We start from the raw sequence: 25,417 nt of genomic DNA, 5'->3' as shown, positions 1-25,417 counted from the left end.
AAGAAATTTCTTAATATGTTTCTAGAAGAACTTTTGAAGCAATCTCTGAAGGAGTTTCTATTGGATTCCTTAAAAAAAATCCTTCAAGAAATACTGAACGGAGTTGATGGATAAATTCCATTAGGAACCTCGGAGAAATTTCAGGTAGATTCTTGAAATAATTTCTTCAGAAATCCCGAATGCTTCGTAGGGTCCATTCAGTGATACAAATAAGGAAGAATTTGTAAAGTAAACACTGAAAGAATTTATAAAAGAATTTATTGAAAATTGCCTAGAACAATCCCCTCAGAATAACCTGGGAGAAACTCTTAAAAATTGTAAGCGGAATTTCAAAGGAATTCCTGGTGAAAACACGTGTAGAAAGTTATTTGAATTCTTTTACAGTATTTCTTGTGGGATCTCTGAAGGCATCCTGGTGGAATTCCTTGATGAATCCTTGGAGAAATTCTGGGTAGAATCACTGTAAGAGCTCCTGAAGTAAATCACTGGAATGTTTGAAAGAATTTCTAGCGATAATCGTGTAGGAGTCCCTGAAGAAACCCCTGGAAGAATGTTTAGATTAATCGCTGAAGGATTTTTTGGTAAACTGCCAGGGAAATCATTAGAAGAATCACTGCAAGATTTTTGATGGGAGCAATGCCTGGTGTATTAATTTCTTGGGAGCGATTCATTGAGCAATCTCTTAAAGAATTTCTAGAGTAATTCCTCGTGCAAACGCAGGTAAAAATTCTTATAGAATCTGTTTAGAAATTCCTGAATTTTCGCTGGAGGAATTCCTTAATCAATCTTTGGAGGATTTTTTGGTGGAATTCCTGAAGGAATCATTAGATGTACCACTGAAGAAATCCCTTGAGAAGTTTTTAGATAAATCCCTGGAGGACTCTGTAAAAAAAATTAAAAGTAAGGATCGCTGAAGAACTTCCTTTTGGAATTTCTGAAGCAACTTCTTGTGGAATTAAAGGAAGAATCCAAGGAAAAAAGCCCTGAAAAAAGTTCTGGTGAAATTCTTGGGGGAATTTCTGGTAATGCATTTTTTGAGAAAACAGAGTGTAAGCCGAAATTGCTAAAATGTGAAAAAAAAACAATTTATGAGAAATATAGCAACTCTGATATTATTTATCGGCGCCTGTCTGTTGAGATGCGGAACAAGTGTTAGTGAGTAATGATTGTTGCTGCTACAAACCGAGAATACCTCTGGTTCTCCACAATCATCAAGGAAAGGGTGTTGATTAGTAAGGAAGGAAACAGATCTGGGTGTCAGCTTTGGTCGGTGATGCGATCCATGGATAAGAAGGAAAAATGCGACTCTTACTTAAAACTAGTTTTGCATTTTTTTTTTCTCATGATGAATTATTAAAAAAGTACGTCTTCATTGGATTTTTGGGTAAGTGGTCGTTCGGAGAAATGGAATTCGGGAATATGTAATATCTTTATCAGCCATTTGGAGGTTGAGTTCCCAAACTTTCTGACAAAGTGAAATTTTGGAACACCCTACTGTCCATGCACAGAACACGTGCTCTACGTGCTTCTAGACATCGATCGTCTTCGAATGGTGAAATGGAGAAAGAAAGCTCCTCTTTCTTCGTGGATCCCACAAACCATCGATCATCGTTCACGAAGCGATGCAACACTCATAATTCTCACCACTCCGATGAGTGAAATTACCACGGAGTTCCCTCCTCTGCCTTAGTCAGCTCCATGGCCGATTGGCACAACCAGTTTCGCTCCAGGTTCCGTCGGTGTCGGTCGTTCGAAGATTCCTCCGTCTACCCAAGTTCCGCGTTTGAATCGAATCAAGTTTCGTTTATTTTTTCGTTCACACGGTCGTTCCACAATTCCGGACTCGGATGCAGCATCAATAGCGAGCACCGGCAGTGAAGCATAATGAGCAATAACTGCTATTATCAAATCATAATTGTGGCCGCCATCGGAAGCATCTGCCTCGGCTTGGCGACAGTGGCCGAAGCCGTTCGATACGTGCCCAAATGGAAGAAACAGGTTAGGGTGGAAAGAAGAAAGTTTCGCACTTAGTTTCGGTTTGAAGTAACAACTATTGGGTAGAAGTGCACAATGGTCTAAATGGACAATTTAGCTGGAAATTTGTCTTTATTCTTCTTGATTTTAGACGTATGATGCATCCAGAAATGTTTTTATCTTCCTAGAAATAAGCTGAATTTGTTGATCATTATTCAGGTTTAAGTTTTGAATCAAGATTTTTTGTTTGAGTAAATTAGTGATTGCGTTCTTGAGCAAACTTTAAAAAATATTGATATTATAAACTTTGTCGAAGACACTTTAGATTTAACTTTTCAATTCTTTCAAAAGTGTAAGCAGCGGCAGCAGTAACAGTAATGAACAATCGTGATCGATGTATACTGCCTATAAAAGCCTTGTTTTCGTCGCAAAATTCATGATTTAATATGTACTTTACTATGCATATAAAAATTAACACACCTTGTTTGAAAATATTGTGAACAAATATGAAGTTGGTGCAGTCTCATGTTGAAAAGTAAAGGTAAAGCAGTCATTATATGAACTTTCAACCCAAATAGCATTTCCAAAACGTGAATTGTTTTTGAGTTTATATTTTTTGCTAATCAATAGAAGCAAATATAGAAATTTGTGAGATTATGATCATTTGTATGAGAAGGAAAACTTCAAACTTTAAGTGATGTCTATGCCTACTTTTTCCATATGAGACTGTTATGCCTTTATGGGCAATATTAAGGTGTTATTTTCGTTGGAAGGAAAATAATACAGCATTCACTCTATCAACTCACAGACCAACATGAATTTAATTTTGAATTAAATAACAGAAGACTTGCACATTACCATCAACTTAATGAACGTTGCGATGTCACGCACTAGAATGTTAACAAGACTGTTTTTTTGTCACAAGATTCGCACAAAGAAGAATCACCACAACAGTAACACTATTGAGCAACTGAGATAAATCTTCGATATATTTGAGTACTATTAGGCTGCCATACTTCGATAAGGTATTGGTCACAAATTTATATTAGCTTTTTCTTGAGCAGAAGCTTTCACCTGCCGTTGAATTTTAGTTTTGATTTTTGGACAGTGATCAATAATCACATAAATACATGCGTAAATCTTGTCTAAGAGCTATGGCGTAGTTCCAAACTATTGCTATTGGGTAACGGATGGCAAAAAGTTAGATCTTATCAGTGTCGTGAGAAACTCAAATTCTCAAAACTCATTACTGACGTTTTTCATGCGTGCGTTGTCAATCATGCAACTCAGCAGTCAAGAAAAAAATCATGGACGAATTGGCTCATTTGTTTGCCTCGTATATCCACACAGCAAAAATTTGTGAATATTAAGCAGCACGCAATTTGGAAATCGATGGAACATTGTGGCAGGCATTTGAAAATTACAAGCGTTAGCCTACAGCTGATGCAAATAAGACCATGTGTGAACCAATCAGGGCCCTTCCAACTATATTTCAGTTAAATCCGCTAGAAATTTACATGAATCTGCCACAAAACAAACCGAGAGAACGCTCCGCATTGTTGACTGCTCTTTCAATCACTTCTCGATGAAACCGCCAACCATCGAAGTGATTCTGTGATACACTAATTTTACGCAGAACGTGTTCAACTTTTGTCAATGGCTTACTAAGGTGGTGAGACAGCCGAGAGAGCTCGGGCGTGTAGTTATCGCACCAGAGGTCGCGAGTTCAAAGCCCGTATAGATTTTTTTTTATATATTCATCTAGTTTGGTAGCTAATTATAGCTCATTTTCAAACCAGCAGCAATGTAATTTTAAGATCACACGTAAATGTCTATCATATATGATGGAGTCCTTTTGTTACATTCGACTCGCTATAATTTTACAGGTTTCGTTCATACTGTGTATGTATACATTTATCTGCAATTCAAAGTTATTGGCGTCTTGCTGAAGACAAAATTGTAGGTTTTAACCAGATTTATAGCTATTCCTTATGCAGTTTGTTGGAGAAATGTGAAAATATTTATTATTACTATTTTATTACTCACTAGGGTCCTAAAAGGTTTAATTAAATCTTGCTTTTATTTAATACAGTGAAACCTCCATGAGTCGATATTGAAGGGACCATCTATCCATGGAACAGCAACCCTTTGGCTGCTTCTAGGGACCATCATAGTAACCATGAAATTTTGTTTTTAGTATGGTTCCATGAGTCGATATCGAGTCATGGAACATCGACTCATGGAGGTATCACTGTAACACGATAGAGCATGTTACTGCAACTACTTCAGTAATTTTTCCCGCTCAAATAACAGCTATCACATTTAAACTTTAATTTAAAAATTGGGTCCATAAATGAACCTGGAAACTTTTGATCATCTTTGACGTTCGTTTAATCGACTAAAACACCACAGGAGTTTAAGTGTTGACACTGGGGTTGTTCCCATCAACTTTTCTGGAGTCAGTTCCGATGTTTACATAATAAGGATTGAAAGCTTTTATTTGGCATATTTGCAGTATCTGTAGGGCTTTCCATATACTTTTAAATAATAATTTATCTTGGGCCGGCCAAAACCGGTGCTTTTTCGTTAAGGTAAAATTAAAAAAAAAATACGGATGTTCAACGTTAGAAACTTTATGTGTTGTTTATTATGTGTGTCATGAAGCTCTAACCTGCACGCAACAAACTGGACTATCGGAATACATAATAGAAATATTAGTAGTAGAACGCTAGTAGCGCTGATGTCACAAAACTGATTTTAATTATTATTACCTTTATTATTATGGTTTTTCATTGTTTGTTCTATGCCTTGTTGTTGTTTATGTTTTTATAATTGATTTGACACTTTGATGCCCGGTACTCAGGCTGTCAATTCGTGGCAAACTAGATGTTGGTAACACGAACAGCAGCGACATTAGCATTCTTAGGTTAATGCTTCTACTGAATACATCGAACATTTTGCCTGATGAACGATGAAACGATGATTGCAATACGAACGCTTTATGTATCGTTTTAGCATCACCCCACATCAAGGCATCAATAGCCGCGTGGTGTACGCACGGGCATATCGATCGCAAAGTTGTTGGTTCAATTCCAGGTGGCCGCGGAAACTTTATTATTTTCAAGATTTGGTTTCATTAGGCAAATCAATGAATTTCAATCCGATTTCTTGTAGCGAATTTTTATAAGGGATTATTATGTATTTCAATAGTCCATTCGCCTCATTGTATGGCAGTGGTGGAATAATCTAACATCATTGTGGAAGGCAAGTTTACCAAAATCGTAGACATTTGGGAAAATAGTTAGAAATTAAATTGTATTGCTATTATAACCTTAATACAATATTATTTCATTTTTGTATTTTCATTTCTTCAAAACTTTGGAGTTTTGTGAGCTACATCAATATTTCGAATTTTTTAGGGGTATTTTTGAAGTCAACTCTCTCAATATAAAAGAAATGATGTTCTTGCAGGAAAATTTACCTCATGTTACAAACTCCATCCATATTCAGTTGAAGTTTTTGGAATTCGTCCTCGACAAATTCACGGAATATTTTTTTCTCATGTTTTAGGTGTGATAGAATAAGTGTTTTCCTCACGTAAAGCGGCAATTTTAACTCAATAGTAACTTCTGAAAAGGGGCAATTTTTTGCAAGCGGTTTATTTTCAGAGAAATACATTCTAAAGAGTTACGTAACAAAATACACACTAAAAATATTTTGTTTCTATTCACAAAAAATAAACCCTTAATTTGAAATTACATAACTATCCGATTTTCATTTTTTATCAAAGAATTTAGATAGGGAATAGATGATTAGGGCAGAGCAGGCAGATTTTTGCAATACGCAGTGGGTCATATTCAAGAAAATATTGAAAAAAAAGACTTTATTACTTTCGCTAACATTCACCCTTTAAATATTAGCGAAAATAATAAAGTCTTTTATTTTTTCAATATTTTTCGTGAATATGGCCATTACAAAGTGACAAGATATTGTGCCAAACATAATGTAGCGGTAATAACATGTTAATATAAATATAAATAACAAAATAAGGTTTGTTTAAACATTATAAAAACTACACCACTAGTCCACTAGATGCTGAAATATGACACTCGTTTGCACATACAAACATACAAAATCACATACACATAGGCATAGTACAAAGCCGCATTTTCCTCTTTCATTTGACTCCCGGCTGATTAGTACACACTCCAAAAAAATCATGTGATTTTACGTCTTTTGGATGCACATAAAAGAAGCGAGCCAAATGACGTAAATTTGTGTCACATTTTAAATACGATGGTGTCTTAGGCGGCATCCACAAATTACGTAACGCTCTAGGGGGAGGGGGGGCTCATACAAAAATTTTAAAATTTTCATACAAAAAGCGTTACGTAGGAGGGGAAGGGGTCAAAAATTTCCAATTTGAGCGTTACGTAATAAATGGACGCCGCCTTATTCGGGAAATGTCAATCAAAGTAGCATCGTTTTCATGTCCTTCATAATGTAAAATTACATTTTTCGTTCAATACATCTTTCAGAACACATGTTTACGTCATTTTTCATCACTTAGGCGGCATCCACAAATTACGTAACGCTCTAGGGGAGGGGGGGGAAGTAGGCTCAAGCGTTACGGCTTATACAAAAATTTGAAATTTTCCATACAAAAAGCGTTACGGAGAGGGGAGGGGAGGGGGTCGAAAGTTTACAATTTTAGCGTTACGTAATAAATGGACTGCATGAGATTTCATAATTTTTCACCTAAATTTGTTCATAACTTTTAAATGACAAAAATTATTACCTTGAAATATTAGGCAAAAAATGTGTGTAATTGCTTACTCTGCAACTTTTTCGAAGACCACATTCATGAGATACTGATAAACAAACACTAGTTAGCTGTTCATAATTATTATTTATAAAAGTATGCTACAAAACCAAACTGCAAATTTTTTTGAAGATTGATTTAAAAGTGAAACCTACATAAATAAGGACCACCCTGTTCAACTTCTTTCTAATAAAATACAAAACTTTATTACGACCATTTTTGCTAAATACATCCGGTTACGTCAAAAATTAACGAGAACAGTGATTATTCTTTCTTGCTAAATTGTCGATTCGAACCATTGTGCAGTGAAAAGAGATTCCAAAGCGTTCCGGATCGATCCGATTATCGATCGATTTCTAAAATGCGTACATTTTGGTATATGGTTCCTACGATGAAATCGATCACCTGTTCGTAATTAGGCACAGTCTACTTGGACTTGTTCGTGGCGCCTTCAGGTTGGGGGAAAGATTTTCGGAACCCAAATTCCGCCTCGATCTAGTTTTCATCGACTACAGCGGGCGCAATCACCTGGCTGGACTTGGTGACTTGAATGCAAGGGCAACCGACTAACCGCATTTATGTAGGTACGAGCGCCAAACCACCGACCGAAACCCGTTATGTTGTTGATCGCGTAATACCTAGTTCATAAGTGTGTGCATTCCCGGACCAGGTGAACGAACGAAGGAAGTGGAGCAGAAGAAGCGAATCTTCGCGGAGAGTGGCTCATCCGGCCAGGTTGTTCATTAGGGTGGCCCATGATTGCACTCTAAAATTTGTTCATTTGGACCCCAGAAGCCACTGTGAGAATTTGAGCAGAATCCATAATCTGTAAGAAAGCAGAACCAGATTGAAGTTTGTATGAAGAAACACGAAAAAATATATAACAAAAAAAAAAAAACGATTTTAATAACATAGGTCGTGCTATAGTCGATGAATTTGTTTCAATATTGATTTGAAGATTCTTCAATAAATAGAGACGTGACTGCAAAAAAAAAAAACAAAATACCTTTCCGTTTACAGTTGAAAAAGTTATACCTAGGGAAACTCAATTACGGTTCGTTTTTGTTTGTTAACCGAAAATCCTTCGGTTTGTTGGAGTCTGTTGCCTATTAATTAATAATTTACGGATTTGCTGTAATCAGCGCAACCTTTGGTTGAAAATGTAATATGAATCATTTTTCCCATATATTTGATCAATTTTCTCTATACAAACTTTAGAGTTGATGGATTTTGCTCAAACTAAAACAATAGCTTCTGGGATCTCAAATAAACAAAAATGAGGGTGTAACTTAAGTTTTAATAATTGTGAGCCACTCTACTGTCCATATGGGAGGAAATAAACTCAAGTCCCTTTGCGCGTGCTTGGCGAGTGAATGGCAATTTATGAGGGCTATTCGAAAGCAAAGAGCGTTGCGCTGTTTGGAGTTTTAGTGAGAATCTTCGGAGCAAAGTGGACACTTGTTGCAAAACGCAGAAAAATGTACTGTTAGGTTCGGTGTTCTGCATCCAGCTGTATGACTCGAGCTAAGCTACGAAAGGAAGGAAAAGTTGCTAATTGGTTGTGGATTTAAAGATGCTTTCGTAGAGTTTGTGTGTGTGCGGCATTCGAAAACAGTGACTACCATTTCTCCGAGCGTCCAAATGCGATGAATCAACAATGGAAGCACGATTCAGTCGATGACGATTAGTCATAATTCAAATTTGGAGTAGGCATTCGGTTGATTGGATCAGTAAACGTGATTACTTTCGATTAATCGTGGCTATTTTACGGAATTAAATGGGATCCTATTTGGAATGACAAATTTACATCACATTTTACTTTCAATCGATGACAGCTGGCTTTCACGATTACTCATTACATTGTTGTGGACAATTGGTTTTGTTTCTGGTGTCCTGCTAGAGAAGAGAAGACATACATACATTTTGAAGAGATTAATTTTGTTAACAAAACTATCCTTACTAAAAATAAATAGGGGAGATTCAGTAATAATATAACTGTATAACAAATTTTACTTTTTTGAATATTTTCTTGGAATCGATCCCAGGTCCTCGGCGTGAGAGGCGTGATTTATAATTACTTCACCAGGCCCATATCGTTGGAACTACAATGTCGTTGATACTACAATATCCTGTATTATTGAAGCTTTCAAACTTACTTGTTCTCAATGAAAACCACAAATGGGACTACATGGTCGAATAACATTCTGCTTAACCCAGAAAATAATGTAGAAGGGATTGGAAGAAAGCACCTTCGTTCAGCTGGAATATATAGTGCAAGGCGATTCGCAGTTCAGAGTGAATTCATTCCGGTGCCAAGGTTTAGCAAAATCTAAGGATTTCAAAGTGAACATTCTTCTGCCTGATAATTTAATTCTTTAATTCTTCCAATTTAAGTTTGAATAACTGGTATGACTGTAGATCAAATGTTCAATTCAGTGGAATTAAATGGTATAGTACTAAATTCGGTTTTTTCATCTACTTATGTCTCAAAAGTTAAAATTGAAATTCGAGAGGGATTCGCGATAAGGGCCTATCTGACAATTCAATAACAATGAAAAAATAACCAATGAAATTCTCATGTGCAATTTTTAATCCCAATTGGAGAAAATATACTCAAACTTTAACCTTTTCACTTTAATACACAGTTTATAAACCTAGTTTTAAAATCCTCATCAATACCACACACATCTCCTACAATTTCCCTAGCTATTTCGTACTAAAAATAATTTATAAGGTTTCGCCTTGAACGCACTCAAGAATGCCAGTATCGCCCAATGTTATGAGCCTGTAATCGATATTATTTTCAGTGTCACCTATTACTTTTGCGCCGTGTTTACATTCTGGTTTCAATTAAGCCCGCCATGTACGCCTTGTTTATTTTTTGTTTGCAGTGTCGCCGTTTACTCTCGCCGTGTTTTGATTTCGATTTCAGATGCGCCCATCACTTTGATAAACAAAAACACAGGCGTAATCAATAAAGTGTGTGGTTTGGCATGAGGTGAAGTTTCGTCTTCTACAAATTTGCGTTTTTTGAATAGTTAAATTATCGATAGGGGAAAAGTTCAAGTGCAGTGAATAGACAATCGAGCTACAATTTCTACGCTATATTTTCTTAAATTGTGTACATTTTGTCAGTTTCGCCTGATTCGCGAATCTTTCTAGAATTGCACAGTCGTTCGATGCTCATTTCGAGAGATTTGTGTCTTCAAAGATTTTGTATATTATTGAATGCGGATCCCGAACTGTTTCACTTTAAGCGAAAGTGAAGAAATCATTCATTAGTCCACTATTTTCTGATTCTACATCCGTTCGACGATCCAAATTCACCTCAGGTGACGGATTCTAAGTGAAAATTGGATCGATGCTCCTAGAAATAATCTACTTTAATTATAAATTTCGTAATTGCAAAAAAAGTTGTATGCAACTCGATGCAAAACTTGATTTTTTTTAGTTTTCGTCATGTTTAAAATATGCAATTTACGTCTCGCACTGAGAAAGTCTTCGTTTTGCATCTTGCTGCATAAATAATTATATTGCAATTTATAGAGAAATATCTTGTCAATGAAGTTACTTCGTTGCTCTTCGTGTAAGATAGTTAAAATATTTTAATAAACTAACAGGCAAACAATTTTTGACATTGGTTTATTTGAGTGTCAAAAAAGCAAAAATAATAAGTTATTTTGTCTAAAAAAAAAACACTAATTTAACACTTCACTTCACTTTTACAACAGAAAAAAAACGAAAGAATCACTAGTAAGGCAAGCAAATCTCTTTTAACTGCCTATTTTGTTTGAAACATACAGACTTCTTCAGTGTCGAGCGCTCGACTTGAATGGATCAGGTTTGGGAACTCGAGGAAAACAGCAGCAGCTTCGTAGTCCCGAATAAGAGAGATTAGCGGAAGCTGACATTTCTGTCAAAGTGTGAGCCAATCAAGCAGCAAGAGCTGTCAAAGCGTGAGCCGAACATTGCTGGTCTGTTGCCAAATCATTCCATTTAACTTCCGCGTATCTCTCTATAAAGGATCACTTTTTTTTTTTTTTTTTTTTTTTTTTTTATTTTTTTTTTTTTTTTTTTTTTTTTTTTTTTTTTTTTTTTTTTTTTTTTTTTAATTTCTTTATTAGTATCATTCCAAACATTACATTCATTATTTCTTATATCTAGGTGTTCTGTGTTATTAGACAACACTATCATCCTAATTTGGTAAAACAAATCTAAGATTTTATTAACATTTTGTTAACAACATATTACATTTCATTTGCCGTAGCAGTTCAGATTTTTTTACAGGTGAGTTGATTTCACCTGCTTATAAGAGAAAAAAAAGTTTTTAATATACTTAACCTAACTTAACCTAAACATATAACGCATTAATCGTGGCAATAGAAGATTGTAACGATTTTTGCCTGAAATTATTGATTATTTTATTTGACATTTGTTCCAATGTTTCAACATTGGATATCCTATGTAACTCATTGGTACTATACCAGGGAGGAAGCCTCAGAATCATTTTCAAAATTTTATTTTGAATTCTCTGCAGAGCTTTCTTCCTGGTATTACAACAGCTAGTCCATATTGGTACAGCATACAACATGGCTGGCCTGAAAATTTGTTTGAATATCAAAAGCTTGTTCTTAAGACAAAGTTTTGATTTTCTATTAATAAGGGGATAGAGACATTTTACATATTTGTTACATTTGGCTTGAATGCCCTCAATGTGATTTTTGAAAGTTAAATTCTTATCTAGCATGAGTCCTAGATACTTAACTTCATCTGACCAATTTATTGGAACCCCTCTCATCGTGACAACATGTCTACTTGAAGGTTTCAAATAAAGAGCTTTTGGTTTATGTGGGAATATTATTATTTGAGTTTTGGAAGCATTAGGAGAAATCTTCCATTTTTGCAAGTATGAAGAAAAAATATCCAAACTTTTTTGCAATCGACTACAGATGACACGCAAACTTCGTCCTTTGGCGGAGAGGCCTGTGTCATCTGCAAACAAAGATTTTTGACATCCCTGAGGTAACTCAGGTAAGTCAGATGTGAAAATATTGTATAATATTGGTCCCAAAATGCTGCCTTGGGGAACACCAGCTCTTACAGGAAGTCTTTCAGATCTGGAGTTCTGATAATTAACCTGAAGTGTACGATTTGACAGATAACTTTGAATTATTCTAACAATGTATGTTGGAAAATTAAAGTTTTTTAATTTTACAATCAAACCTTCATGCCAAACACTGTCGAATGCTTTTTCTATGTCTAGAAGAGCAAGACCAGTAGAATAGCCTTCAGATTTGTTGGAACGGATCAAATTTGTTACACGTAAAAGTTGATGAGTGGTCGAATGTCCATGGCGGAATCCGAACTGTTCATTGGCAAAAATTGAATTTTCGTTGATGTGGGCCATCATTCTGTTCAAAATAACCTTTTCAAAAAGTTTACTGATGGAGGAAAGCAAACTGATTGGACGATAGCTAGAAGCTTCTGCAGGATTTTTGTCTGGTTTTAAAATTGGAACAACCTTAGCATTTTTCCATTTGTCAGGAAAATATGCTAATTGAAAACATTTGTTAAATATATCAACTAAAAATGATAAGCTACTTTCTGGAAGTTTCTTGATGAGGATGTAGAAAATTCCATCATCGCCAGGAGCTTTCATGTTTTTGAATTTTTTAATAATAGTTCTCACTTCTTCCAAATCAGTCTCCCAGGCATTTTCGAAAACGTTCTCTTGATTGAGAATATTTTCGAACTCCTGAGTAACTTCATTTTCAATTGGACTAGTAAGTCCTAAATTAAAATTGTGCGCACTTTCAAACTGCATAGCAAGTTTTTGAGCTTTTTCGCAATTAGTTAGTAATAATTTGTTTTCCTCTTTCAATGCCGGTATAGGCTTCTGAGGTTTTTTCAAGATTTTAGATAATTTCCAAAAGGGCTTAGAGCCGGGGTCCAATTGAGAAATTTTATTTTCAAAATTTTTGTTTCTTAAATCTGCAAAACGTTTCTTGATTTCTTTCTGCAAATCCTGCCATATAATTTTCATAGCAGGATCACGAGTGCGTTGAAATTGCCTTCTCCTCACGTTTTTAAGACGGATCAAGAGTTTAAGATCATCGTCTATAATCACGGATTCAAATTTTACTTCACATTTTAGAATTGCAATGTTTCTGGCTTCAACAATGGAATTTGTTAAAGTTTCAAGAGCATTGTCAATATCAATTTTAGTTTCTAAAGAAATGTTAACATCAAGATTGGAGTCAACATACGTTTCATATATATTCCAGTCGGCTCGTAAATAATTGAAAGTGGAGCTGATAGGATTGAGAATCGCTTCATGCGATATTTGAAATGTAACAGGGACATGATCAGAATCAAAATCAGCATGAGTAACTAATTGGCTACAAAGATGACTAGAGTCGGTTAAGACCAAGTCAATCGTAGATGGATTTCTAGAAGAGGAAAAACATGTAGGGCTATCAGGGTATTGAATTGAGAAATATCCTGAAGAGCACTCATCAAATAAAATTCTGCCGTTGGAATTACTTTGAGAATTATTCCATGACCGATGTTTGGCATTAAAGTCACCAATGACAAAAAATTTTGACTTATTGCGAGTTAATTTTCGCAAGTCAGTTTGAAGCCAATTAACTTGCTGTCCAGAGCATTGAAAAGGCAAATAGGCAGCTATGAAAGTATATTTACCAAACTGTGTTTCAACAGAAACACCTAAAGTTTCAAAAACTTTAGTTTCAAATGACGAAAACAGTTGATGTTTTATACGCCTATGAATGATGATTGCAACTCCCCCACATGCCCCATCAAGTCGATCATTACGATAAACAAAAAAGTTAGGATCTTTTTTAAATTTGGATCCAGGTTTTAAATACGTTTCGGTAATAACTGCTATATGCACGTTATTAGCTGTAAGAAAATTAAACAGCTCGTCCTCTTTACCATTCAGAGAACGAGCATTCCAATTTAAAATATTTAAATTATTATTTGGATCCATTAGAAAAACGTAATCCAATAACAATTTTATTTGTAAATTTTACACCTACTTGGACTGCTTCAGTCATAGTAGTGGCTTTGAACATTGCATCAATCATTAGATTCAATTGTTCAGTTAGAAAATTAAAATCAGAGGCAGACATATCATCTGATGATTTCCCATTGGAATTTTCGGTAGACGAAGAAGCGGGGTAGGAGTTACCTGTGGCGGTAGGGTTTTTTCCATTTGATTTGAAACAAGTAGAATGGGTACTCATGGAACGAACAGGGGAAGAGTTCAAATTACCTGCTACGATATCGGCAAAGGATTTACCGTGGGTAGATACATTCGAAATTGAAAGATTCGAACGGCTACCCGACGGATTAAAATTTGTTTGTGAATGAGCATGATTATGATCTTCCTGGTGGGTATGATTCCTAATCAAGCGATCGTTAACTGAAAAATGAGCATTGTTCGATACTCTACCAGGCAAATTCCGGAAACGACCGTTATCGTAACGGATATTATCCTTCATCTGCTTGGCACGAGCCTCAACGACTCTTTTGCGTGAAATGCATTCCCAAAAGTTAGCTTTGTGAGGGCCCTTGCAATTGGCGCATTGAAATTTTCTGGTATCTTCTTTCACAGGACAGTCGTCCTTAGCGTGAGAAGAACCTCCGCAAATCATGCATTTAGCATCCATGCGACAATTTTTTGTACCATGACCCCACTTTTGGCACCGACGGCACTGAGTGGGGTTCTGGTAATTTCCTCCAGGTTTCTGGAAATGTTCCCACGTCACACGGACATCGAACATAAGTTTAGCTTTTTCTAAAGCTTTAATATTATTTAGTTCTTTTTGTTAAAGTGAACTAAATAATATTCTTGAGAAAGCCCTTTCCGAACAATGCCAGATTTTGTTCTCTTTTTCATAATGATTACTTGGACTGGGGAAAATCCAAGTAAATCATTTATTCCATTTTTGATCTCTTCAGGAGACTTATAGTCACTTGAGAGACCTTTCAAGACGACTTTGAACAAACGTTCAGTTTTGTCGTCATAAGTAAAAAATTTGTGCTTCTTCTCTTCAAGATATCTGAGAAGAAGTTCGCGATCTTTAAGAGTTTCCGGCAAAACGCGACAGTCTCCTTTCTTTGCGATTTGGAAGGAAACCTTGATTCCCCTAATGGAGTTCAAGATCTCCTGCCTAAATCCCCCAAATTCGGAACAACTGACCACGATAGGCGGCACTCTTTGCTTCCTCACTTGAATCAAAGAGCCTGGGCTAGAGGCTGCTTCGATTTGGTGTTCGGAAAATTTGTCTAGAGCATCGAACTGATTGCTCATTTCAATACAATTATTCATTTCACCCTTGGAAGAAACTTCGCATTCCGGGGAAGCGTCCTTTCTTCCATTCTTGCCACGTGTAGTGACAGTTTTAAAACCCACTTTTTTGGAAGGAAGTAGTGAATTCAGAGATTCACCCTTCCTTTTGTTAGTTGTTGATACCATGTTTAGTTAATAAACGAGAAAGACGTGACCTTCGAGAGGTTTTTTCCCTAGACGGTGTCCAAGAAGGATTACCACCGCTAGCTTTCGCCAACGGGTCCAACGAAAAATCGTAGGCACGGGTCCAAACAAGGATCGTAAAGGGATCAATAGTAGAAAAAATAGTACTGAAAAGTACTGTTTAAGTAGCACTGAAAAGTACCGTTTTTAATTTTAGCACTGAAAAGTACTGTTTGTGTAGCACTGAAAAGTACTGTTTTATTGCTTTAGGTAGTTTTTTAAGAAAACTTCCAAGAGCAGAGAGAATTCGTGTACGCACAGCACGAAGGTACGATGCGCACTGATAAAGGATCACTAAGCAGCAGCAAACAAAAGTGCGCTTGCAGCAAACAAAAGTGTGCCCAACGGCTCCCTTTGATTTTGCTGGGTAACGGTATGAAACGGGAAACACGCTACGAAACGTTTCCCAGCAAAATCAGAGGGGTCCGTTAGGCACACTAAACAAAGGCTGCAATGGCCCTATACCATCAGGGGTTGCGTTGCCAACGGTTCACACTCTGCTTGAATGTTTTTGTCTCTCCACTATGATCATTTTCGGGAAGCCATCTCGAGGCGAATGATATAAAAAAATGTTAAATATTTACTTTAATCGCTACTATTTTGCTTGTGATTTCAACTACCGTTATCCGGGGTAACATTGATCAGCGGGGCAACATTGATCGCAATGACCCTCCTCGTAAAAAGTTCAATTCAACATTTATCGATGAAATATTGTCAATGCATGAATGGTGCTTCCACAGACAAACAGACGTAACACTTAGAACAAATCTTAATCAAAATCATAGTCACGAAGACAGGCACGCCCAATGCTATAATCGGTGTGTTTGGCGATGGGCCAACAGATGGCGGTAGTGTGTAAACGTCAAACACGAACAAAAACGATACGAGCGCTGCGGGTGGCGGATCGGCCACCTACCATATTTTTGAATCGACCGTTAAAAAGGTGGTCGACGGACAACGATGAGAGTGTGACGTCTGTTTGTCTGTGGTGATTCCCTACCTTCCATTTATGAGCTAATGTACATTTTGTTTTTTAGGGCATTAGTGTCATTGGCCAAGTTGCTAATTATAACCATATATTCAAAAATGGATTACAGATTGTCTGCACCATTTCCTATGATCATCGTAAAGGACCTGCAAATGATATTTTTAATTTATGTATTTTTTTTTTCAGGATAAGCAATATATAAGGGAGGATTCAAATATTACGTAATGCAAAATTTGTCAATTTTATGCCCCCCCTCCCCTACGTAACAGCTTTTGTATGGAAAATTAAAAATTGTGTTATGGACCGTAACACTAAGGAAGACCCCCTCCATCCCCCTATTGCGTTCTTAATATTTGAACGATCCCAAATTGCAGGAAGCCGTCGTTAACATTTAGTAGAAACATTGTCATTGTATTCTTTTTCAGGCTTGTTGGAACAATCTGTTATTATGTATTTAATATTAATCATCTTTCATTCAACGATTCTAGGTCAAATCATCGAGATATTGCATGAGTTCTCATATATTTTTATATTTTGAATTATTGTATTTAATTTTATTACATAATAATTACTCAATTGAGTCATATAACATGGATGATATCGAGGGGGTGCATCAGGGCATCATTGAAGTTACAGCTGGACAATGGAGTGGAGTGCCAGCCGGAGTCAAGGGTTGAAGTAACCGTAACATCGTTGTAGATGGGTTCTTCTATCCCAACAGTTGTAATGGATTTGACGCGCCCTTCTTATAACAAACCATCCCGTGGATAATTTGACAGGTATTGCAACTTTCATTATACTTTCCGTTGGATCATATTATTGGAAGGAGATTCTCTATTTCCCGCGGATTTCGCGTAAGTGTCTCTGCTTACGGGTCCGCCACACCCCATTTTGGCCCTTCATACAATGGTATGTTGAATTCAGATTGATAATGAAAATTGACTGTACTGTTAAGCGGAACCGCATGCAGAGCAAGACTCAAGCTAGGATGGTGGCTACCTACATACATACATACATACGTAGCATTGTCAAATAACGTGTATATCCATCCGTTAGCATAGAAACAACAATTCACAAACTTGATTACCAATGGCTGTCAGGGCGAGAATTGTTTTACGAATCAATATATTTAAATTGTTTAGTTTTGAAGATATTAAAGTCGCCTAAAGGAATGAGCCGTGTATTTTGTAGGTTTAAAACGTATATTTCTTATTATCGATCAAGTCTACTTTTCATATCTCGATAAGTTTTCATGGCTCTTTCAAAGGTACTTTCAAATACATCTGCTTTGAAATTCTATAAGCCCTACAATATCTAGATATATGGAGTAAACCATAGTTTAATGTATCATTTCGAAGTTTTTTTTTATCTTTGCAATTAATCATATTCCACATTATTTTGTCAACAGATTCAATCATGATAACGCAGCGTTAATGTTCATTTGAATCAATTATTATTTTCAAGCAACGCAATTTATTTACTTCTATGTAGATTATTATACTGTTAAATTGGTTTAACTTTCAGGAGCAGCATGGAACCCGCTTATCGGAGATACTAACTTAGCATTATTATTCATGTTTCAGCAAATCGTCTACATAATTTTCAAATTTTATATATTCACATACATATCAACATATTTATTTCGTTTTATCATATGATGGGATTTGGAAAGGTGCATCAGGGCATCATTGAAGTTACAGCTGGACAATAGAGTGGAGTACCAACCGGAGTATAGGAGAATGCACCGTAACATCCTTGTAGATTTTATTACCATATTATTATATATATTACAATCTGTTCTACTATATAACATTTCACTATAATTGAATTTACCATGTTTTGGGAAGGGAGAGAGCATCAGGGCATCATTGAAGTTACAACTGGACAATGAAGTGGAGTGCCAATCGGAGTCAGGAGGAAAAGTGTTAGTCGTTCGCGTCTAGTACTTTTCTCTCCAACAGTTGTAAAAGATTTGACGCGCCCTTCTTCTAACAAACCTTTCCGTGGAAAACTCTACAAGTATTGCAAATTCTTTTTTTTTTTTTTTTTTGTTTTTTTATATATAATTTTTTTATTAGTATCATTCCAAACATTACATTCATTTCTTATATCTAGGTGTTCTGTGTTATTTGACAACACTATCATCCTAATTTGGTAAAACAAATTTAAGATTTAATTAACATTTTGTTAACAACATATTACATTTCATTTGCCGTAGCAGTTCAGTTTTTTTTTTACAGGTGAGTTGATTTCACCTGCTTATAAGAGAAAAAAAAAATGTTTTTAATATACTTAACCTAACTTAACCTAAACATATAACGCATTAATCGTGGCAATAGAAGATTGTAACGATTTTTGCCTGAAATTATTAATGATTGTATTTGACATTTGTTCCAATGTTTCAACATTGGATATTCTATGTAACTCATTGGTACTATACCAGGGAGGAAGCCTCAGAATCATTTTCAAAATTTTATTTTGAATTCTCTGCAGAGCTTTCTTCCTGGTATTACAACAGCTAGTCCATATTGGTACAGCATACAACATGGCTGGCCTGAAAATTTGTTTGAATATTAACAGCTTGTTCTTAAGACAAAGTTTTGATTTTCTATTAATAAGGGGATAGAGACATTTTACATATTTATTACATTTGGCTTGAATGCCCTCAATGTGATTTTTGAAAGTTAAATTCTTATCTAGCATAAGCCCTAGATACTTAACTTCATCTGACCAATTTATTGGAACCCCTCTCATCGTGACAACATGTCTACTTGAAGGTTTCAAATAAAGAGCTTTTGGTTTATGTGGGAATATTATTAGTTGAGTTTTGGAAGCATTAGGAGTATTGCAAATTCTAATACTCAATCTGTTGGATCATATGGCTGGAAGGAGATTCTCTATTTCCCGCGGGTTTCGCGTAAGTGTTTCTGCTTACGGGTTCGCCACCCCCCTTTTGACCCTTCATACAGCGGTATGTTGAATGCAGATTGGTAATAAAATTTGACCTTACTGTTGAGTGGAGCCGCATGCAGAGCAAAACTCAAGCAAGGATTGGTGGCTACTTACATACATACATACATACATAATGTACATTGGGTTTTTGCAAAAATTGAGATGTGTTTATGCGAAAAAATGTCAACTTTTGGAAACAATGATTTTTATGATAATGGACGACACGCTCAAAGAATCATGTCTAACATGAATTCTGAAAACGATATGAGCAGAAGAAATGCAGTTATTACTAAAAATGACATTGCTGAAAATACTAAAAAGTACTAAAAAGAATGCAAATATTCCTTAGGAAATTGCCTACCTTTAGGCGTACACAATTCAAGGTGTTTTTATTTTTTAAATAACTCGAAAAGTAAATGACTTGTAAGAGTTTGGCCTCCATATTCGGCTTCACGGACCATGATTTTAGTAAGTAATGATATTTTCAACATTACCGAACGATGTTTTGCATGGGTGATCAATGTTACCCCATATCAGCTTAATAAAAAAAATCACATAAAACATTTTTTTAAACATGGTTTAAACTTTTAGAAAACAAAATACAGTATATACACACGAGCATTGTGTGCCAGTACTTGTTTTAAAAATATAAAACTTGCCACATATAGAATTTCAAATTCAATTTTTAAGAAATATCCAAAAAAATGATCAATGTTACCCCGAATTACGGTAATTGAAATCTATTAGCGCCAATAGCAAGAGCACAATCATTCCGTTGCGATACATATATACAAGTTCAATTTCATGCTGCCTTTATCGAGCAAAAATGCAAAACCTCGAAAACCGGAAAAATCGTGTCACCACTGTGCTCGAGTCGTTTCGCATTCGGGTTTGAAAAAACGTTAGGAAGAAGAAGATTGCAGTTTTGAAGAGCCGTGACATGTTCTTGTTATGAACGGTCATGGTTTGCTTTGGATTTTGATGGTCGTGTAGAAAAATGTGAATGTTGAGGTGGTAAATGTTTGCTACAGTACATTTCCCATCCCTGACATGGATCTATTATTTACTAGAAATGTGTGTATGTGCATTGTGCATACCTCCTTAAATATAAAAAAGTGCAATGAGCCTATGCATTAGACTGGCCCTTAAACAAAAAAGTTGTAAAACTTAACGGGGCACCCCCTAGATATGAGCCTTAGGGTAAGAAAAACGCTCTCTCAAAATTTCAACTCAATTGGTTGCTCCACCAGCTGGCGCAATGGATATGAAGTTTGTATGGGATATTCGTCTCAAATATATTGAAAATTGATCCTTTGTCACTATTTCGCTCCGTATACTAATTGTTCGCGTTCAAATAAGTACAGAATGACAAATACACTAGTTGATACCCTAATGAACATAATTGCAGAAGGTTTTATCTGGATTTAATCTTATTTTCATCACTTTTTCAGTTGTTGAAAGTTAGGCTTAGATCAGCACTTCCGTACAGTCACTTATATGCATGCGACATGTGCCTCAGCTCGCCCAGTGTCATAGGTTAGGTTTAGGTTTGACTTTATTAACGAGATTTTTAGCCCTAGGCTAGTTCATCTCGGGACCAACGGCTTTACTTCCCTTCCGAAGGAAGTCGTCACTATAACTTTTTACGTCATAAGTGACTATGTCGGGGATGGGATAGTGTCATAGGTGGCTATGATGTGCTTAGTGGTTACCTCTGAGCTATGTTGAAGAAATACAAGCAGTATTGCATGATATACTTCAGATGGTTAAAACACCAACTTTATTAATTTTGATCATGATACAATCTTCTACAATATTCTTCGCTATTATATCAAGTTGTGTTTTTGACATTATGGGTCCAATTGAATGCGATCATCAATTTTCCTGAACCAAACAGTAGATGATGTGCTGTTGCTCATATGTTTGAGCTGAAAATCCCATATTAACTTCAATTCAAATGCGCCAGCTCATGGAACGACTAAATGAGCTGAGTTTTTCAGAAAGGCTTCCTCTAACCCCAAGAAATAATCCTGGGGGGTGCCCCGTGGAATCATACAACTTTATTTTTCTTCCATACTGAGCTGGGCCAGTCTACTATGCATGCTATAAAACGTTTGACTTTTACTGTGCGCTCTGTTTTCAAGTTGCCCGTGAGAGAGAGCGAGATAGCACCAACACACGGTGCACAGTAAAAGTCATTAGAACAAAAGAATTTATGGTACGTACAGAGGCTCATGACCTTGTTCGTCAAACTAGCAACTTAAAAATTCAAAATTGGTTCTGATGGTAAATTTTCGTATGTATTACTGTTTTTTTATAATTTGACTTTCCCCTCAACCCGGGAATGATAAGTTCCGAAAAAATACCGAGTGAAACTTCTTGGTCTTTTTAGGCAAAATTCCTAATGAAGTTCTTCGAGATCAATTTCGAGTTTTGCCTTGAGAATTTCCTGAAATTATAATGGATTATATTACCTTACACTTTTATCATACAAAAACCTTTCGAATCATGATTATTTCTTTTACTTTATATGTTCTTCGCATACTAAACATTACATATCATCTCGTTTCAGGCCTGCGAAATTCCCAACTCGCAGAATGAGTACTCGCACTACGTGTGCGATGACAACGGCGACGTAAAGTGCCTCCCAGGTTGGACCGGCGATTTGTGCGATGTCCCCATCTGCAAGAAGGGCTGCGACCCGATGAATGGTTATTGCAAACGTCCGAACGAGTGTCGCTGCAAGCTCGGTTTCTACGGCGATAACTGCAACCGGTGTATTCCGCTGCCGGGTTGTCAGCATGGTAGCTGTAAGGTTTCGTTCGAGTGCGTCTGCCACAAGGGATGGGACGGTATCTTCTGCTCGGAACGTGAGTATGATCGAGGTTCAGGGGTTGGTCAAACTTGTATGAAATGGATTTCGATCATTTTAGCTATCTGTCGCGAGGATTGCCACCCATCACGTGGATACTGTGAATCTCCTGGAGAGTGCCGCTGCCGGCTTGGATGGGCTGGAGCCACGTGCCGTGACTGTCAAGTGTTGCCAGGATGTATGCACGGAACGTGTACAAAACCTCTGGAATGCAAGTGCCTCCCTGGCTGGACCGGAATCCTGTGTCAAACTCGTAAGATGCTTCTCATTGTATTACCAAAGTTAAAGTTTAACAACGGTAATGTGTTTCAGCCATCTGCGCCAAGAACTGTAGCCGAGAACATGGATATTGCAGACGCCCCGGTGAGTGCCGCTGTAGAGTCGGATGGATGGGTGAAGACTGTAGCAAGTGTCACGCATATCCGGGATGTAAGAACGGTGACTGTCGCAGACCTTGGGAATGCAACTGTAAACCCGGCTGGGGAGGAATGCTGTGCGATGAGGAGTTGAACTACTGCGAGAAGAACCCCAACACGTGTCAAAATGGTGGCAAGTGCACCTCGTTGATGAAGGACGATGGAAACTTCAAATGTGAGTGCCCATCCGGATACAAGGGCCAGAACTGCGAGATTCTACCGCCGTCGATGATTACGTCTTCGTCGTCTACGACGACGATGGCCACCACTAGCACTTCACAGGCAACTATCGATGAGCATGAACAGATGACGAGTTTGAGATTGCAGCTAGGGAATGTGACAACGCAATATCCAGGCGAAGATTACTTAAACGAAGAATATAGCGCCGAGGACGTCGACAACGAAGCTTAAAACGCAGGATGTTAGTATTTCTGAACAAGCATTTATTTATTCATATTTATTTCACTTATTTATTTTAACAAAATAAATTATTTATTGACATATGACTAGAGTTACCATCATTCTTTGGGAAGACTTTCCAGCAAATCGACCACCATTCGATTACTTTCCAAAATGTCGGACTTCTTGGCAGATTTGTCGGATTTGAAAGAGCGTACTTTTGAATGGCCAAAGTTGAAATTCTTCGTGTTTTTCACTACAGCACTTGAACCAGATTCAGCAGAAGTCTCGACTTCCATGTGCTGATCTGTGACTGATGACTCCGACAATGACGCTCTTGATCTGTTGGACTTTTTATGAGTGAAAACCCTTTGATCAAACCGAAAATTGTGAGGAAACTTGTGCTCTTTTATGCAATGATCTCGACGCGCTTCCGGAGTTTGGCTTTTGTGCTTGCATTCTTCCAGGAAACATGAGAACTGCGACGAAAATATATTTTATCAATCGTTAAACGTTAGTTTACAAGAAAAGAGCTCACCATCGGATGCTTTCCGGATTGGACTTGTGCAGCGAAGTAGGAGTCATGCGATTCCGACAGATGCAAGTCCAACAGGTGAGCGTTGGGAAGAGTCTTCTTACATTCTCCACACGAGTAGCGATGCTGGGAGTTGTAATGAGACTCATAGTCACCTACAGAGGTGGAACTGTACTGACAATCCGGAACGTTACACACGATTCGTCTGTAATAAATCAATCATTCCATTCGCTCATTCCCGACATTTACAGTAAACTAAAATAATTACGTTTCATGTTGTTGTTCGTCATCGTTATCGTTTTGAGAAATCTCACTGAGTACTCCTAGCTTGACGAACTTTTTGTTGTAAAAATTTCCCTCCATAAAAAATGGGTCATCCTTTGGGCGGAATCCGGTCCCGTACCGATCAAGCAGCGCAAGAACTACATCCGCAGGGGTAAAGTTGGCCATTCTGCAAGAATAATATAGGTCACAATCTTTTTATAAACAAAACTTTATAAGAAAGCCGGCACTCGTCTGTTTACATAAAAGTTAAGAGGGGAAAATATCGAATGTTTTTAATGTGCACAGTTTATGTGTGTGAGTGAGTCAAATGTCACATTGTTTACAGTGCCCGCCAAGGGATGGCGCTGCTTATCATGCGCTAGTGTTGCGAACCGATGGCGGTTGATCTTCGCAATGGATTGTCTTCGTTCCTAACTGAACAATAATTCAATTGTTGAATCTAATGATTGATGCAATGCTCAATGCCTCCACTATGACTGAAGCAGTCCAAGTAGGTGTAACATTTACTAATTAAATTGTTAGTGGATTACGTTTTTCTAATGGATCCGAATAATAATTTAAATATTTTAAATTTGAATGCTCGTTCTCTTAATGGTAAAGAGGACGGGCTGATTAATTTTCTTACAGCTAATAACGTGCATATAGCAGTTATTACTGAAACGTATTTGAAACCTGGATCTAAACTCAAAAGAGATCCTAACTTTTTTGTTTATCATAATGATCGACTTGGTGGGACATGTGAGGGAGTTGCAATCATCATTTATAGGCGTATAAAACATCAACTATTTTCGTCATTTGAAACTAAAGTTTTTGAAACCTTAGGTGTTTCAGTTGAAACACAGCTTGGTAAATATACTTTCATAGCTGCCTTTTTGCCTTTTCAATGCTCTGGACAGCGCTCCAAACTGACTCGCAAAAAGTCAAAATTTTTTGTCATTGGTGACTTTAATGCCAAACATCGCTCATGGAATAATTCCAACGGCAGAATTTTATTTGATGACAGCTCTTCAGGATATTTCTCAATTCAATACCCTGATAGCCCTACATGTTTTTCCTCTTCTAGAAATCCATCTACGTTTCTTTTAGTCTTAACCGACTCTAGTCATCTTTGTAGCCAATTAATTACTCATGCTGATTTTGATTCTGATCATATCCCCGTTACATTTCAAATATCCCATGAAGCGATTCTCAATCCTATCAGCTCCACTTTCAATTGTTTTCGAGCCGACTGGAATATATATGAAACATATATTGACTCCTAATTTTGATGTAAACATTTCTTTACAACCAAACCTTTATATTGATAACGCTCTTGAAACTTTAACAAATTCCATTGTTGAAGCCAGGAGCATTGCAATTCCAAAATGAGAAGTAAAATTTGAATCCGTGATTATAGACGATGATCTTAAACTCTTGATCCGTCTTTAAAACGTGAGGAGAAGGCAATTTCAATGCACTCGCCATCCTGCTTTGAAAATTATATGGCAGGATTCGCAGAAAGAAATCAAGAAATGTTTTGCACAATATGAAATTTTGAAAAAAAAAAAAATTTCTCATTTGGACACTGGCTCTAAGCCCTTTTGGAAATTATCTATAATTTTGAAAAAAAAAACCCCG

At 36.8% G+C, this 25,417-nt stretch overlaps 2 protein-coding genes across 2 annotated transcripts; one reads left to right on the top strand and one right to left on the bottom strand.

Moving 5' to 3' along the window:
* Positions 1-1,735: 1,735 nt before the first annotated feature.
* Positions 1,736-23,084, top strand: LOC5574186 (delta-like protein 1). Its single transcript, XM_021852354.1, has 4 exons — positions 1,736-1,998; positions 21,866-22,163; positions 22,227-22,418; positions 22,478-23,084. The coding sequence occupies exons 1-4, from the start codon at positions 1,885-1,887 to the stop codon at positions 22,990-22,992; spliced, it is 1,119 nt and encodes a 372-aa protein (XP_021708046.1). The 5' UTR covers positions 1,736-1,884; the 3' UTR covers positions 22,993-23,084.
* On the bottom strand, positions 23,024-24,053 carry LOC5574187 (protein lethal(2)k10201). The gene is made up of 3 exons (XM_001661194.2): positions 23,784-24,053; positions 23,519-23,720; positions 23,024-23,459 (listed from the first exon to the last, which is right to left on the bottom strand). The coding sequence occupies exons 1-3, from the start codon at positions 23,963-23,965 to the stop codon at positions 23,100-23,102; spliced, it is 744 nt and encodes a 247-aa protein (XP_001661244.1). The 5' UTR covers positions 23,966-24,053; the 3' UTR covers positions 23,024-23,099.
* Between the last annotated feature and the right edge of the window lie 1,364 nt (positions 24,054-25,417).

Source organism: Aedes aegypti, chromosome 3, assembly GCF_002204515.2.
Source record: "Aedes aegypti strain LVP_AGWG chromosome 3, AaegL5.0 Primary Assembly, whole genome shotgun sequence".
In the NCBI taxonomy this organism is placed as follows: Eukaryota; Metazoa; Arthropoda; class Insecta; order Diptera; family Culicidae; genus Aedes; species Aedes aegypti.
The sequence above is the reverse complement of the archived record's forward strand: the minus strand, read 5'-3'. Positions and strand labels throughout refer to the sequence as shown.

Excerpts from the sequence above, each read along its gene's own strand:
- LOC5574187 (XM_001661194.2), bottom strand. The coding sequence starts at position 23,965 with ATGGCCAACTTTACCCCTGCGGATGTAGTTCTTGCGCTGCTTGATCGG. Across the intron at positions 23,721-23,783 it reads GACGAACAACAACATGAAAC|ACGAATCGTGTGTAACGTTC; the intron begins GTAATTATTTTA and ends GATTTATTACAG. Across the intron at positions 23,460-23,518 it reads AATCCGGAAAGCATCCGATG|TTCTCATGTTTCCTGGAAGA; the intron begins GTGAGCTCTTTT and ends TTTTCGTCGCAG.
- LOC5574186 (XM_021852354.1), top strand. The coding sequence starts at position 1,885 with ATGAGCAATAACTGCTATTATCAAATCATAATTGTGGCCGCCATCGGA. Across the intron at positions 22,164-22,226 it reads CGGTATCTTCTGCTCGGAAC|CTATCTGTCGCGAGGATTGC; the intron begins GTGAGTATGATC and ends CGATCATTTTAG. Across the intron at positions 22,419-22,477 it reads CGGAATCCTGTGTCAAACTC|CCATCTGCGCCAAGAACTGT; the intron begins GTAAGATGCTTC and ends AATGTGTTTCAG.